The sequence below is a fragment of the Bradysia coprophila genome, chromosome II (genome assembly GCF_014529535.1).
Source record: "Bradysia coprophila strain Holo2 chromosome II, BU_Bcop_v1, whole genome shotgun sequence".
NCBI classification, from domain to species: domain Eukaryota; kingdom Metazoa; phylum Arthropoda; class Insecta; order Diptera; family Sciaridae; genus Bradysia; species Bradysia coprophila.
Window position 1 is genome coordinate 6,492,989 of NC_050735.1, and position 16,987 is coordinate 6,509,975.

The window sequence follows — 16,987 nt, forward strand, 5'->3', positions numbered from 1 at the left end:
GTACCGCTGATTTTATATTGGCGGGTGAAATTTTGTTTGTTAAAAAAAACCTTGTTGACCTTGAATTTTTCTAATTAGTGTTTTTTTGACTACTAATAATACTCAAAATAATCCCATCAAAACATTTTTTATAAAATCCATAGGAAGGCAGATCACTTTTTTTTGACGAAATGCCCCCTACTAAATTCAGAAATTCAAGTTTTGAATAATAACGTATTTGAATAATGAAGGCTCAAGAAATTTTTTTAATAAATGACTTGGTAAATGATTTTGTTACACTATAAACCTATTTTTTGACATTCGTAAATATCAATCTTTCTCTTCTGTTCGAAAGTTAGTACTTAAGGAGCACACGTTATTCCACGAATTTTGTCATAAATGTAGCCGGCGAAAGAACTCAGCCTCGATGCTTGTGAGAAAAAGGCACTGATTAAGTAAATCCACGCAATCGATTCTTAACACATTTTCAAACAGTTTGCTCAAAAAAATGAATAAACAGCTTTTCCTAAGAAAAATTTCTCACTTTTAGTTTTCATTCGCATACAAAATCATGAAATGAAAAAACTGAAGTCTGCAAACAAAGGATAACAAATTTGACGTACACATGTGTAGTACTAGTTGCGTTTTAACCGATTTTGAGCGAGACAGTAATGACATATTAGTAAAATTGACTATGTTGCTACCCTTAATTTTAATAAGCTTCTGTCAGACTGTTGGGTGTCTAAATAATATGTGACGAAAGCCCATCTGCCGGAAACTTAACTTTTTCTTTCAAAATATTTATTCTTAGAATTATAGAATAGGAGAAGAAGACTTAAGTCTTACAATTTCCTAACAAATAATTTACAGAAAAAAACTTCCTTCTTGAACATTTGGAAATTACATTACCACACAACAGTATTAAAATACGAGAACTTTTTAAGTTCAATTTCACAATACTGATCAAATGAACATTAATGTTCAGCAAGACAGTACAGTGGAGACGTACGATGTTATAAGATAGCTTTCCCATAATGTCTTCCAAACACAAGTACTGAGTTGGGACATGGGTAAGATGGTGGACTGGAGTGTCGGAGGTCCCGAGTTCGAATCGCACGGACGGCATTTTTTTTTTTTTTTTTTCAATAAGTTGACGTAAATAAACGTACTAAATAGTTTAAAGATGAAAATTTATGAACTCTGAATAATATTTTCTGTACAACTTTTATTTTTCGATGAGACAACCAATGTTCGCCCAACTGTTCATTGATACAGCTGTACTGTAAATATTACTGCTACGTTAACATAATGTACTTGTCCCGAATTTGTACAGTACATTCGTACAACGACTACAGCTGAGCTGGACAAAATTTTTATAGGTGTACCATCCCATACCATTACTTTGCAGGTATCAGGATCGCACCGTCCTCCGGACCTCTTCGAAAATCGTCAATTTTTCGAGGTAAAAGTAGAGCGACGCAGCTGAACTTTTTCGAACATATCGATACTGCTAAATGTTGTCCTTGTTGAGGCTAGTGTTTGACCATAATTTCACATTTATCCGATTAGTTGTAAGGAGAATATTGCCTAAATACACTTTTGTCCCATTCGGTGTAGTGCATTTTTCCCAGAGGTCCATACCTGAGGTGAAAGTGTTGAAGAAAAAAATTCTTCTACAAATTACTCAGTCTGAAGAAAGCTTTCGAACAAGATATAACTCACAAAGATCGGAGATCCATTGGTTTCAAATTTCATAATAAGCTGGTCGAAGATTTCGCAAAGTGACTCTTAATAGTAAATTAGAACAGTATTTTACACGTCGAAAACCTTTCATGTTTGAAGCACGTCTTTCGAAGCCCTCAGCATGTAAAATCCATTACATAACTCGGGATAAAAATGAAAAGCCTCGTTTTCGTATGTTTATTGACCTCGGCTTCGCCTAGTATTTTACATGACTAGGGATAAAAAGATGAAAAGTAGAGTTTTTGTGTGAAATTTGTTGATCCCAGGCGAGGCCGAGGTTATAAAACACACGAAAACGAGACTTTTCATTTGTATCCCGAGTTATGTAATAGATTTTACATGCTACATGCGTCGAAAACCGTACTTTTCATGTTTCAAGCACTTCTTTCGAAGCTATCAGCATGTAAAATCCATTACATAACTCGGGATAAAAATGAAAAGTCTTGTTTTCGTGTGTTTGTTGATCCGAGGCGAAGCCGAAAACTCTACTTTTCATCTTTTTATCCCTAGTTATGTAAAATACTATTACATGCTAAGGGTGTCGAAAGAAGTGATTGAAACTTGAAAAGTACGGTTCTGTCGTAAAACATCATAAATAAGCTTTAATAAGATTGATCAATTTTAAGGGAAAAAATGTATGTTTGTTCTACCAATTAAGAATGCGATTCGATGCGATCCGCGAAATATTTGGCGAAAAAGGACACTTAATTGAAAGACTGAGCTACATCGACTTTTCTTATTGTAAAACAACAAAACACTAAAGAAATTATCAGATCTGGGATGACAGATCTTTCAATAAAAATTTAATTTAAAAATTTCGATCATCAATTGGCTCTAATCGAGGCTCTCTTACGATGACGTCCAAAAAACACTCTGGTGGTGAAAGTCCTATTGAAAGTCCTTTTAACATTAGAAATTTAAAGTCGTATCAACTTTGTTTAGGTTTCAAACCGTGGTCTTATGAAGGACTGAAGGTCTAAAACCTAAAATGTGACGACAGCCAGCGATGTATTTTTGTTGATGTCCCTCAATGAATTGTCGACCACAAGCCTTTCGGAATTAATACTTTTTTGGCTTTCTAATTTTTCAATGGCTTTTAAGTGAAGACTTAAAAAGCAGAAACAGTGTTTAGCGACTTATAATAAAATGTAATTCGTAAACAATTCTTGATATCGATCGTCAGCCAATTTAAAGTTCAGATAAACCAATGAAATTTCATTTTTCCTATAATTCGCCAATGTGACACGTCCTGTTTCTGCATGTAAGTATTCACTCTTTGTTAGAATACGGTCAGCAGGTTGTAAAGAAGGTGTGGGTGTGGGACATCTGCATTATTCCTTGTAACAACAAAACGGTGTTTGTCTATCCATTTTATAATTCCTAAATTATTTTTTGTGAAGTACTGTTACGTGTTTAAGACTCAAGTCCATAATGTGACAGTTAATGAATGTCATGGAACAAACCTCAAAAAAATATTATTCGCGTCCGAAAACTAGGAAATTACACCGTATACAAACATTCAGGTTTTTACACCGTATACAAACATTGAGGTTTTTTTTAGCCACATCTTTCCGTTAATTCACCTAGACATTAAAACTCAGCAAATTCTAATATTTATATTAATTAACCTGAAAAAAATTAAATTTGTTTAATGTTGCGTGTGTGCTCCACATATTACTATAAAAACACATTAAATCTAACCATTATTCATCGTTTTCTTGCTATTATTCAAATTGAAAAAAAAAATGTAGAAGAAGAAGAGAGAAATGATAATTCCAACATTTAATTTCACGCAATTTTTTTTAAAAAGCAACCACAAAAGTTGTAATCCATTTACCCACACATCATAAAAACTGTTATTAATCCTTGGTGCGTTCGGAAATTCTAAAAATTAAATTAATTTCCATTTCCACGAACAAAGAATTATGATGCTTGGCACTCGAGAGACTCTTCGTTGTATTGTTTTAATCCTTATTGGGTGGAGTACTCATTCGTCTGTCGTAACTCGAATGAATGTGGATATTATGTGTGGAATTTAATTACCATTTTATTGGGTATTTGGATGTGATACCATTAAGCATTAAAAAGCAACAGATATGCCATAACAACAAAGTCGATTGTTTGTTATTTTGATAGTGCGTTGCTGGAATTCGTAGAGAAACACTCGAAAAGAAAAGCATTTCGTGTAGTTTGTATGGCAGCTAAACTGAAACAATTTTGTTCACATCTATTTTTGAATGTAAGAAATGAATTGAATGTGCTGAGGGCGTTCAAACACGTCTTCTAATCAACACAATGTCGACATTTTTTCTCGACAGGGCATTATCGTTTCTGTTATTGTTTCTGTTGGATAATTATAGTTTATGCTAGAGGAAGTTCCATCAGAAGAGACATCTTTACGATGCTTATCAGTTCAGTAAAACATTAAGAAATGAAGAAAACACAAAATGATATTTATATTACAGTTAATGTAAACCATGCTGGTTCAAGTGGACCAACTGACAAAACAGCTGAATCAAACTCAGTCACTTTGGATGGCATTAACGTTATTATGTTTTTGAACCAAAATATTGTTCTCCTAATTAGTATTGAAATATAACGACCTCGTCGCTTATTTAATACGTCGTTTAGGAAAAAAGTTGTTCCTAACTTATGCTAAAAGAATTTTTTGGCGAATTCGATTCCAGCAGTCGTCTCTGGATGACTGGCAGAACATTTTGTTTTAAAAGTTAAAAGATTTCAGTTGAAACATGTCAACTGTCTGGAAAACTGAACGTTTAACAACTTTACCCTTAATTTATCCAAAAATATCGCTTTTCAATTGATGCCATCATCACATCCCAATCCTTCACAACATCCATCACTATTTTCATCTGAAACAAAATCGGTTTGACAATTTTTTTCCGTTCAAGCCCCCATAACTTGCATTCAATTACTTTTCAATCTATTTTTAAATACACTTTGATACGTTCGCACTCACATTAACCGGAGTTTTTATTTTGGAATAATGAAGGTCTAACATTGTATAAGGCTTTCAATATGAAAAGGTAATGGACGTGATAGATTTAAATACCCTCATCAAGATGTACATTTTTATAGGATTTGAATGGGTAGATGTCTGTTGAATTAGTTTTAAAATTTCGATTAATTGGCGAAAGTGTAATCCGGTTACTAATGGGGATATGGAAGTTTTCACAGATTATTTTTATTAGACGGAAAACATTATTCTAAGCAAAAAATTGTTCTACGATATGCCTCTAAAATGCACCAATGTCAATTGAATTGAAAAATAGTACATTTTTTGCAAATGGGTCAAATGAACGTGTGTTAAGTTTGCCGAGCCGATCCGAGGCGACGACGCCACATTTACATCATTTGTCACATTATTGCCAAGTAATAGTACATTACTATGCAAGGGAAGTAAAGTGATATCTCGTATCCAGATGAGAAAAAGTATCCGAGGGCGGCAGCCCGAGGTACTTTTACTCATCGTGATACGAGATATCACTTTAATTTCCGTGTGTAGTACGACGTTTTACTATGCGAGTGGTGTAAAGGTTATTGCCTATACATGTAATAGCCTTATTACATGCACCAGCATAGTAAAGTATTTTACTCAAACACTAGAGGTAACGTGACGTGACTTAAAGTTGAATTTACCTTTTTGGGTTCCTTAGGGTCGAAAATGGCTTATTACATCACTAGGGAAAACGAGAATTGGTCTAGAAACTCACAGCATGTGATTGTTGTTTACATGTATAGGCTTCGCTTTGAAATTTACACGACAACTCGGTTTTTCAATTTTTTATCCGGTCAGAAAATGTAGCTTTAGATTACGAAAATAATCTTAATTACTCTGCTGAGGGAATATCTGGCAACAAATTTATATTTCTAGCCAAAAACAACTCGTAACAGCCTAGATGTTTGTTGATAATACAATTGGCTTTGGTAAGGTAGTTTCCGGCTGTCCGTTTCAGGTAAATTCAAGTTCTTCAACTAAGTTTATAAAAAGAATCGGAGCATTTTGGAGGCATACCGCAAAACAATTTGTTGCTTCAATCTGCGTCGATTATTTTCTCAACTCAACTGACGAAAAGAGGTATTCTGTTTCCCCTAATTGCCACTCGTTCTAGCTTTCTAATGACACCAAACAGGCATTGGTAGTGTATCGATGAATGTGGCTTTGAAGTGTAAATTTGAGGTCTAGTTTCGCTACTCGAAAAATTCAGTGCACAGAGAAAATTTGATTAAAAAAAATTAATTGTGCTGCAATTTCAGCTCCTCATTAACTTTTTAAGATGTGCTGGGAACATGTAAAGTACGGTTTTTGACGCATGTAGTATGTAATATGTAAATTAACTTGCCAAAACTTCTATCCTCCATTTCCTTTCTCTTTTTTATGATTTTTATACTTCACGTGTGCAAAAGATTTTCATTCAATTTTATTTTCGTTTACTTTCTTTCAGGACGTCTACATATAAATCACATCGTGGCTTTAACCGTTCTTACATAAATTAAGAATTCGTCCTGGTATTCTTATAACTAGATTATAAGACTAATATTGGCAGCTGAATTATATTGGTTCACCACGAAATTGTACAAGGAAATCCGTAATCATTGCCTTAAATGTAATTAATGTAATCAAAAAGTAAAAAAAAAATAGAAATTGCGTCATGATCAACAACCAACTTCTAATTTATACAAGTAAAGCAAAAGTATCCGTAGAATTTTTCTATTATATTTTTTAGAAATGTTGTTAAAATGAATATATTGAAAAGACTTTAAAAACAAACAAAACAAAGAAAACAAACCGAAAGAAATGAAATTTTTGATGAAAATTATTGAGAACATTACTAGATCCAGTCAATTAGTTTTCCATTTTCTAAATTGTTTTGTTGAAAATTTTGTTAATCCGTCCCGTTTGCAATGGACCCATAGAAAACATGTAGAAAATGTTGTGAATCAATGGACGTACAAATTCTTTAAAGAAAATAATTATTTTTTGTATTGTGAATTCCGAAGGTTGTTTTTATTGAATGAGACAAACCCTTGACGTCAAATAGATTTTCAATTTGCAACCCATTGAACAAAAAACATTTTTTTTCTTCGAAATAACAATTTTATGAAAATCGAAATGTAATGAACCATGGCTATCAGAAGAAGCTGGAAGCTCGACGCAAAATATTGTTCTAAGTCAACAATTGTTCTGGACATAAAATTCTGATTATTTTTTTTAAATTAATCCCGTTGGTTCCAAGAACAATCATCCGCCAATCTTTTAATCGGACAGCCACTAACTTTTTAGTGTACGGTAGATGCTACCAGACAGTCCTTAAACGTTATTGAAAGATTTGATCTAATTACAGTCATCGAAATAGTACCTTACATATCAATGCCACTAATGATGCTTCATGTGAGAAATTGGCCTATCCGAGCCGAAGACGAGTTGGGTAAACACAATAAGCACTTCTTCCATAATTTAATCCATTGAAATGTGAATGTAATTGAATGTAATTTACGTTGTTGAGTAACCATTTTTTACTTGCACCACACCTCGAAATTGATTTATTAATTACCTGATGTCATTCGCGGTAATTTTCAATTCCGAGTGACATGTCGAATGAAACTTCTTATGTAATTGTTATTTGACTGGTGAAGTTTTAACTCTTCGACACGGACAACAACCATCCAACTAGTCAAAAATTACCAAACTGTGACGTAAGTCTACTATAAAACTGAAAACAAAATTTTGCGTCGACCAAAAACACCCTAACGCTTAATATAATGCCATGTACTTACCAGAAACGCAAATAATTCGATTTAGTTTCGAATCACAAGTGAACGTAAAAAAAAAAATTTTTAACGAAAATTTTAATATTTTTTTAAAACCGCGGTACACACCCATCATATCACTTTTAATCGATTCCAGTTATAGATCTCCATCGGACGGTTTTACATTCGAATTGTTGGACATTTATAATGAAAATTTAGCGAATAAGATAAATAGGCGACGAAGACGAAATTTTTGTTCGTTCTTGGTCGATGTAGATGAAGGTCATTTTAGAGAGTTTTCCCGATCCATTTTATTCGAGTGGATCCGATGAATTAGAACATTTTCATTTTAATTATTTTTTTAAAATTATTTTATAGTAAAAATCTTTTGTGCAGCTAACAATTCTTTTTTTGGTGATTGTGTAGCAGCTTTTATATACATTTCCATTTTGAATAAAATTTTTTTATTTTTTTTTTCATTTATTTGAATATTTATTCCAAAAAGTGTTCTTAATGACAAACAAACAAAAAAAGTTATGCGAACGGATATGGATGGAAGGAAAATTTGTATTTATCAACACCCCGCCATAGATACATTAATTTTATATGATCGAGCAAAAAATTTAGAAATTAAGTTTTGTATTTTTGGTTGGACGGCGAAGAAACACATTCAATTAAATAATAAAAACTTTTTACTAATCACAATTTTCATAAAAACCTAGAACTCTAAGTTGGCCGAAAGCATTTTTCGCATTTAGAATTTAAATAAATTTGCATGCAACCCGTCGATGGTAGGAGTTATATGTGAAAAGTTCATTAAATAATTTGTCAATGTGATAAACAGATATATTTAAGACAATATAAGCCTTTTAAAATTTAAGTCTAAGGTCTAAGCACTTTACGCGGTCTAAACACTACTCTCCATTTGAAATCATTGAAACATTTTGAGTGAAAGAAGTTTGGGACAGGCAGTGATGTTCAAAGTTCTTCTTTTGTTTCTCAATTTCGTTGTCGTATTGATGAAGACGTTCAAAACGTTCAACCACAATCTTGATGATGCCAACTATATAAGCAAGGAAATTGAAGAAAAAATTCTTTCCATTCCTCACTTTGACGTTCACTACTTTCAACATTCAAAAATATCATCCGAAAATGTTAAGCGAAATCGGAGACGCAGCTAAAAAAACTATTTCGAAATTAGATTATTCAGCGAGTAAACAAAAACTAATTCGTTTAATGGGCAAAATTGTTGAAACTATTTTGTTGAAATACCGAAGAAAGATAGACTCGTGCATCGTAATGTTGCCTATAGGTATTTCGTCGATTAAGCCTCGGATTAAGCTTTCTCGGTAAATCGTTGTAAGCGATCAATTCATTGACACACTTACCGTACCTCCGTTAATATGTCATGTTGATGAAGACTAAGTTGATCAGAATTTGGTCGGTGTTTGATTTCGTTGGCTACAGTGACTACCAGTGCCATTTTTTAAAGAAAATTTTCTTAAAAATGTTTTCTGAGAAATTTGGGAAAATTTTCAAGAAAATTCGAGAAAATCAAAAAATAATAAAAATATTTTCTAAAAGGTGGCTATGTGACTGCACCGCTGCTCTTTAACATTAAATTCAGGCTCAGATTCTGAGTGATACACACCTTTTTCTGGGAACCAGGTAAAGCCAGAATTGATTTCCAATTACTAAACAAAGTCACTTTTGACCAATGCATTCACTGTGGGATACGACGTAAGGGAAGTCAAAATTCGTTTTAAGTTTCTTCAGGTTATGGGCCCGATTTCCAAACTGCAACAATTTTGCTGCATCGCTGAATGTTTCTTTCTCCCTCAATACAACATGCTTCTTCCGTGCCTTTTTTAGGCATTTCTCTTACGAATTAGTAGAAAATGGTTCACGTAAAGTTTTGAATTGCATAACGCTGGCGATGGTATTGGTTTTCTTTAAAATGTTTCAATTTTTAATAAAAATTTCTTTATAATCAACAACATTAGCACGATTGTTCTGGCTGGGTCCGTAAGACGATTTATATTTTAACAATTTAATATTTACTTTAAAATGATGAAAGAATTTCTTTCTTTAAAAAAATATTTTGACAAACGGGCGATGGTAAATTTAAATTTTTTAAAAACAAATTTTCTTCTTTTGTTTTAAGTAAACGTGTGCCTTTTTATGAAAAATGTTTACGATTTTAGTGTATCACACATAAAAAGCTTTGTTAAGTAAGAGGGCAGCATCAAAAAATCATAATAATTAAGACTAAGCTTTAAAAATAATCAAAAATAAAAAAGCAAAAGAGTGAAATTAAGAGATAAATCGAAGTAAAATAAAAATAAATAACGAGTAAAGAAGTGACTTATAGCGAGAAATAAGAAAATTATTTAAATAAAAAAAGTAAAAACGAATTACAGTCATTCAAATGTAACCATCATTCCAATTATAATTAAAAATTTGTTTTTTTTAGAAAAAAATATTTATTAGAATTAAATGCAAGAAAAAAAGAAAACTAAACGCAAATATTTATCTAAAACTCTATATAATACTGAGCATATATAGTTAACACGATGATGTTGAACTAAAATGTTCTTTAAAATGCAAAGTGAATATTATTTTGACGATTTTGTTTGAATTAATAAAAAAAGGGAGAAAATATAAAGAAAAACATTCGAATATCGATTTTGTGTTTGATAAAATGAAAGAAAATGCAAACGATTTTAAAGAAGCAATCTTGTACACTTAAAGACCAAGGAAAAGAAGAGCGAAGGAAGAAATCAATGTATTTTATTTAAGATAAATAAAATAAATTTTTTACAAAAATTGAATTTTTTGTATTCTAAGCGATGCAGAGGTCAAAGACGGTTAGAAAGAATCAGAACTCCAATTTCTTGAAGAGAATAGAGAGGGTACTACGCTAACAACAACTCCTCCTGCCAGAAGGCTGATGCTGGGAAGAAATAGTATGTTACATACCAAGGATCAAAAAGGTGTGTTTTAGACCCAGGTGTTTTCACCACCGTGTAAGGACGTTTTCACCACCGTGGTCTAAAACACACCTTTTTGATCCGTGGTTTGTATACTATTTTTCTTCCTGGAGTACCAAAGTCACATTCCGAACAAAACATAACAACAAAACTGAACAACATACCGGTGCAAAAGCATTCCATATTAATGCCGAAAGTAATCCGTATGAATGCCTAAAGAAGTCCGTTCCGTGTGCATGTATTCTCACAAATGTCGAAAAATAAGCAATCTGTAGGAATGCCGAAAGACACCCGAATGAATGCCGAAAGCAGTCCTTATGAATGCATTGTCACAAAACACTAAAAACATTACATTCGCGTACATACAACAACTTGACACATTTGGGAAAGAATAAAGATAGGATCGAAAATGACATAAGCGCCGAAAACCGTACTTTCCATGTTTCAAACACTACTTTCGACGCCCTCAGCATGTAACAGTATTTTTTACATGACTAGGGATAAAACGTTTTCGTGTGTTTATTGACCTCGGCTTCGCCTCGGATCAACAAAATTCACACGAAAACTCTACTTTTCATCTTTTTATCCCGAGTTATGTAATGGATTTTACATGCTAAGGGTGCCGAAAGAAGTGGTTGAAACATGAAAAGTACGGTTTTCGACGCATGTAGCATGTAAAATCCATTACATAACTTGGGATAAAAATGAAAAGTCTTGTTTACGTGTGTTTATTGACCTCGGCTTCGCCTCGGATCAACAAAATTCACACGAAAACTCTACTTTTCATCTTTTTATCCCTAGTCATGTAAAAACTGTTCTAGTGCCTAGTGCCACATTTTAAAAATCCTCCTTTTTAGGAGTTTTTTTCGCACTATTCGCACCGAGCAGTATTACAAAATACCTTCATATTCTTAAAGAGAATAGAAAGTGTGCTACACTAATACAACTCCTGCTTGGAAGAATAATTTTTTTAACAACCTTTTTTGTTTCCTTTTACAGATAGCTCGACCAAATTTACGTGTTTTTTAGTTCGGCTAATAGTTATTTGCGTATCTGTTTTGGACAACTGATTTTAGCCACTTTTACATGTTTCAGTCCAAACAAAGTGTACGAAAGCAGTACTGATCGAAAATAGTTTTTCTAAGAATCCGCATGTTTTCATGTGTTTCATGGTTTGGCGAGTGTTACATGCTACATGCGTCGAAAACTGTACATTTCATGATTCAAGCACTTCTTTCCAAGCCATCAGTATGTAAAGTCACGTTTGCGTGTGTTTGTTGACCTCGGCTTCGCTTGGGATCAACAAAATTCACACGAAACCTATACTTTTCATCTTTTTATCCCTAGTTTTGTAAAATACTATTACACTAGCTAAACCATGAAAACACTGAATATCACACGTCAAAAGTTATCGTAAACCACACTTTTTTAGTTCTTTCTCAGCAGCCCTTGCAAACAGGTCTAGGGATTCAGGCTATGTTTTCCTTAATGGTGGAGTTTCTTTATGTTATTCGTCCAAGAGAGAAATAACTATTACTTGCGAAGTAATAACGATGAAAAGTAGAGTTTTCGTGTTACGTTTGTTGATCCGAAGCGAAGCCGAGGTTAATAATCACACGAAAACGTGACACTTGCGATAATTTTCATTTTCGCAGGGTTTCGCAAATAAAATACCTTGCGCAATTGTTTGTAGATTTTTATTTTGCCACGAGGGATTATAGCCTTTGCCAAATACACAACTTGGAACCTCGGAAGTAATATACTATAAATGCTTAGTACGTCGAAAGTAGTGCCTGAAAATTACGGTTTTACGACGCATGTAAAATTTATTTTGTTTACAAAATACGACACTCATTCTACAGTCGCCAAAAATTGTGACTGAGGCCGTTTGTAACCGCTATATGATTCTATATGATTAAGAGTCAATTCGCCAAAACTTCAACCAAGTTGTATGAAACATGAAACAAGCCATCAGCGATTTTCGGCGGGTACACAGTAATAGATTCAGGTGACCCTCCTGAGTCATTTGCAACAAAAAAGAATCCTCGAAGTAATTATGTTTTCACGCCAGAAATCATGAAAAAATGGTCTGCACTAGGGTGACCAAAATAGTTTTTGTTGCATATCACCAAGAATACGTAACGCATTTATCTGAAATTATGGTCATTGGTAGAGGTGTTGACGCCGCATGGGCTGGCCTTTAAAACATTTCGAAATTTAGCAGTAGCTATTTTATATATGGGTGTCGTTGACATCTACTATCCATGGCACCATGAACCTACCGCGGCACGACTTTCGTTGAGCTTCAGTTCTATAGAATTCCAATTTTCTTCGCTTCTATTTCAATTTTTCTGACGTATGAAACAATTTTAAACAAACAAACTCAAAAATATTGGGTCTATTTCGTAAACTTTTTACAACGGAATATCCGAGATGGTTTAAGAAGTAAAAACAACCGTGTTACACCATAAGGTCGAAAACCAATCGAAACGTCTATTTCGTAATTTTATGCAGTACCTAGAGTACCTAAAGACGCCGGTTTGTCCCATTGAGCTCAACAAAACCAACTTTCATAAAATTGTTGAATCTTGAAAATTACCTGTAGTCAGATGAGTACATCGATGTGAGAGTACTGACGACTTACCATGTTGAATTTAGGTAAGTCGACAACTAATCGGTAAGGATTGAAGAGTACTCAGTACCGATACAGATTGAAATGTCGGTTTTTATTCTTCTAATCGATTTTATTGTAAATTTAGTCGACGGCCAATACACAGAAAGTTCTTTTAAATAGATGTTCTTCGTTATGAGCTTAACAATCCGTTTCATTAAAACTTTATCAATTAGTGGTTATTCTAAACATTTTACAGTTTTATCGTATACGAGCCCCTGTCCATGTCTGTTATTCGCTTAACAAGAAATACAATACATACATGATGCGATCAATTTCGCTGGACCAATTCATTCGTCCGAACTTATGCAATAAAGAGAAACTCTCCTCGATCATTGAATCGATTTGTTTACGATTATACAAGCCATTTCTCAACGTCTCTATATCGAACGTTTTGTCAATTTGTTGAAAGCCTGGGTCCGTTTGCATCTGACGATTGGATTTCCTTCCGTGTAGGCTGCATCGTTCGCATTTGCAGTTCACGAATCTACTATGCAATATTAACTTCCGTACCATCTCTGATCTGTAAAAATCGCACGCAACGTACGAAATAAACAGTTGTTCGTCTTTTTTGATTGGGCGAACGGTAATGCATTTGATGTAACCGTCTTTAAAGAAATGGCAAATATTTGGAGTACAAGAATGATCGAGATTCTTTGCGACGATGTTAACATTCGTGCTAGTCATATTTTCCGTTGATCCCGTTCGCTTGCTGAATGATCCGTGAATGATCATCGAAATATGGTGCTGGACTAAATGCATTAAGAATCGACCGTGTGCCTTTGTGTGGAAAAATGCTTTCATATCGGCTTGATCCAAAAGCAATCGATGAAAGAGATATACGTGCTGCAAATGCAATTCATATGTCCGCCAATTCGGACACAATTTGAAGAATGCTCGATATTTGGACCGTTGGTCATCCAGATTCGATGGAAATTCCATTGCGTCACCCTTCAGCATTTCCTCGACGAAAGAAATCAGTTCGTCAGCATTTGTAAATGCATTTTTCGCCAACGAAACCGAACGCACCACATCCATTAATTTAAAACCAACCGGGCATCCGAAAGTCATATCACACTCAATTTCATGTAAATCATTTTCCTTGCAATCCGGACAAAATAGAGCGCTCGTGCATTTCGAACACGGGACGAGGTTTTGATTCACTTTAAGGCAAATGTTGCATATTTTGTAGTGATCATATTGCGTGACACCGAAATAACATTGCTCGACCATTACCGTTTTGCCGATTTCAATATCTTCTGTCGCTACAATGTGACGACCAGAAACATCGTTGCTCCGAAAATCAACAACACTCGCCATGCACGGGACCTTTACATTGGGCTCGAAATCCAATTTGGCCGACCATCTCTCACCTTGATCGTCCTCAGATTCCATGAGTTTCAGGCACTCCATCTTCCGGTTTTCCAATTTTTTCATCAGTTTTCCTGGATACTTGTTTTGCTGGGCCAATTCAATGTCGGCAAGACACCTTTTGAACATTTTCATTTCCAAGAAGCACGCGGAACGATTTGCATAGGCCAATCCCATCGGTTCAGCTCCCATTGCAGCAAAACACAACGACTTATTATAACATTCCATTGCATCGACAAATTGATTTTTCTCAAATTTCTTGTTGCCCTTTTGTCGGAACTGATTGGCAGCATAATCGTTTTTATAGTATGAACCTTTGGCGTTGAACTTCATTTTAGACATTTTGGTTGAAACGTATTGTTTATCAACGGATTCATCGACATGGTTGGACTGTACTCGGAATAAATCAACATACATCGCGTTTTTAACACTTGATACTTTTGTCCACAGCATTTTTACAAATTTCTCTTCTGGCTGATTTTTTTGTTCAATAGATTCACACGAGGTTTCAATTTTCCGTTGCAACTGCGATGCTTAACGTACGGATGACATCAGATGGTTGGGATAACACTGAGATTGCGTCGACAAAGTGTATTTATCAATAATTATTATCAATACGAAACGTTAAGGTGGCTCCACAGGCATCTGTTTTCATGTACGTGTACGTGACATTTGTCATTTCAAACAATCTGCTCTATTCATGTACACGGAGCACGGTGGCGCTGAACGAATTTCAAATAAACATGTAAGTTTCCACCCCGGTTTTTTTCATAAGTAAGTTAGGGGAGGGAAGTGCTTTTAAAGTTGTGGTAACTCGTCAACACTCGCCAACACTCGACAACATATCAATTCATCACAGTATGCCAATCAAATGATTCCAGACATAGTAGACATTGTATCCCCTATATATACGGTGTATTTGTTAGACTAAGATTCATTCAAATATATGGATTCAAACTGAAAGCATCTTGCCTTTTCGTTCCCCATATAATTGGTGACCCCGACTCTGAATACAAAGTCAATATCAAGCTATACGCTTCGATATATTAATTGCTAACAAGCAACTGTTTAAAATAAATTGTTAGCAATAACAAGAATAAATTCGATTGAGTTCTACCGTCCAAATAATTAAATTTATTTGTGAGAACAAAATCAATAAACGCAAAGTTTCCTTTGTCTCATCTAAAAAATATTTTGCAAAATAAAATTTTTTGCATAATCTACGATGAGTGATACAGAAGAAATTATAGTTGAACAACCCGCCAATGAAACAGACGGCGCAAGAAATGTTGTTCATGCCAATAATAACGACGGCACAATTCGATCTGTCCAGTTAAAATTACCACCTTTCTGGAAAGCAAAACCAGAAATATGGTTTATGCAGATCGAAGCTCAATTTGCGACAACTGCTATAAGAGCCGACACATCCAAATACAATCATCTGGTTGGAAAATTAGACACCGATATCCTTGACAAAGTCAGTGATATTGTAATGAACCCACCAGACAATGATAAGTATTTAACTCTTAAACATCGGTTGATCAAAGAATTTTCAGTCTCTGACCGTAAAAAACTAAAACATCTTTTCGACAATAATTCAATTAATGAAGCGTGCAAACCTTCAGAATTATTACGAAAAATGAAAGACAACACTTGTAACAAAGTCTCCAATGACTTATTACAAGAATTATGGTTTAACCGACTACCACAAAACATCCAAAGCATTTTGTCGTATAGTTCCGAACCATTGGAACAACTAAGTCTCATGGCCGACAAAATTTACGAAACCATGGATTTAGATAAAATACAGACTTTTACCAAACAACAACCAGTCAATGACTGCGATCTAGCACAACAGTTCTGCAAACTGGAAGACAAAATTGATTCTTTACAAAAAGAAATCAATAAGTCTAACTCCCGCATCAGATCTGATTCGCGAAATCGTAATAAGTCTAAATCTCCTAACCGAGATAAACAATCTCCTAGCGGATTTTGTAAAAGTCATTTAGACTACGGTAAACGGTCGTGGCGTTGTACACCACCTTGTTCTTATCCAGACAAGAGCAATATAAAAAAAACGCAACCCAAAAAACTAAACAGCCAGTCAAACCAAGCGCAATTTGACGAAGGCAAAGACATAAGTCGCTTATACATTCAAGAAAAGAATACTGGAAATACTTTCTTAATTGACACTGGTGCCGACATATCAGTCATTCCACCAAGTTATAAAGAAAGAAGCCATGCTCCATGTCAATTCCAACTTCATGCAGCTAATGGTACTCCTATTAAGACTTATGGGAGCAAATCGGTCACTATTAATTTAGGCCTAAAAAGAAATATAAGATGGATTTTTATAATTGCAGACGTGCAACAACCCATCATTGGAGCTGACCTACTCCAAAAATTCGACTTACTCGTCGATATTAAAAACAACAGACTAATTGACAGTAAAACTTCAATT

At 34.3% G+C, this 16,987-nt stretch overlaps 2 protein-coding genes across 2 annotated transcripts in view; one reads left to right on the forward strand and one right to left on the reverse strand.

Moving 5' to 3' along the window:
* Positions 1 to 10,140, forward strand: part of LOC119069551 (DE-cadherin) — a 30,171-nt gene extending 20,031 nt beyond the window's left edge. The window contains exon 3 of the mRNA XM_037173634.1: positions 6,189 to 10,140. The gene's annotated coding sequence lies outside the window, so the exon portion shown is untranslated. The remainder of the gene's footprint in view (positions 1 to 6,188) is intronic.
* LOC119081393 (SET and MYND domain-containing protein 4-like) lies at positions 4,177 to 14,859 on the reverse strand. The gene is made up of 2 exons (XM_037190320.1): positions 13,703 to 14,859; positions 4,177 to 4,300 (listed from the first exon to the last, which is right to left on the reverse strand). The coding sequence occupies exons 1-2, from the start codon at positions 14,857 to 14,859 to the stop codon at positions 4,177 to 4,179; spliced, it is 1,281 nt and encodes a 426-aa protein (XP_037046215.1).
* Between the last annotated feature and the right edge of the window lie 2,128 nt (positions 14,860 to 16,987).

Coding starts and splice junctions, on each gene's coding strand:
- LOC119081393 (XM_037190320.1), bottom strand. CDS start 14,859: ATGAAGTTCAACGCCAAAGGTTCATACTATAAAAACGATTATGCTGCC. Junction 4,301..13,702: donor GACGAACAACTGTTTATTTC/GTACGTTGCGTG, acceptor AATACTAATTAG/GAGAACAATATTTTGGTTCA.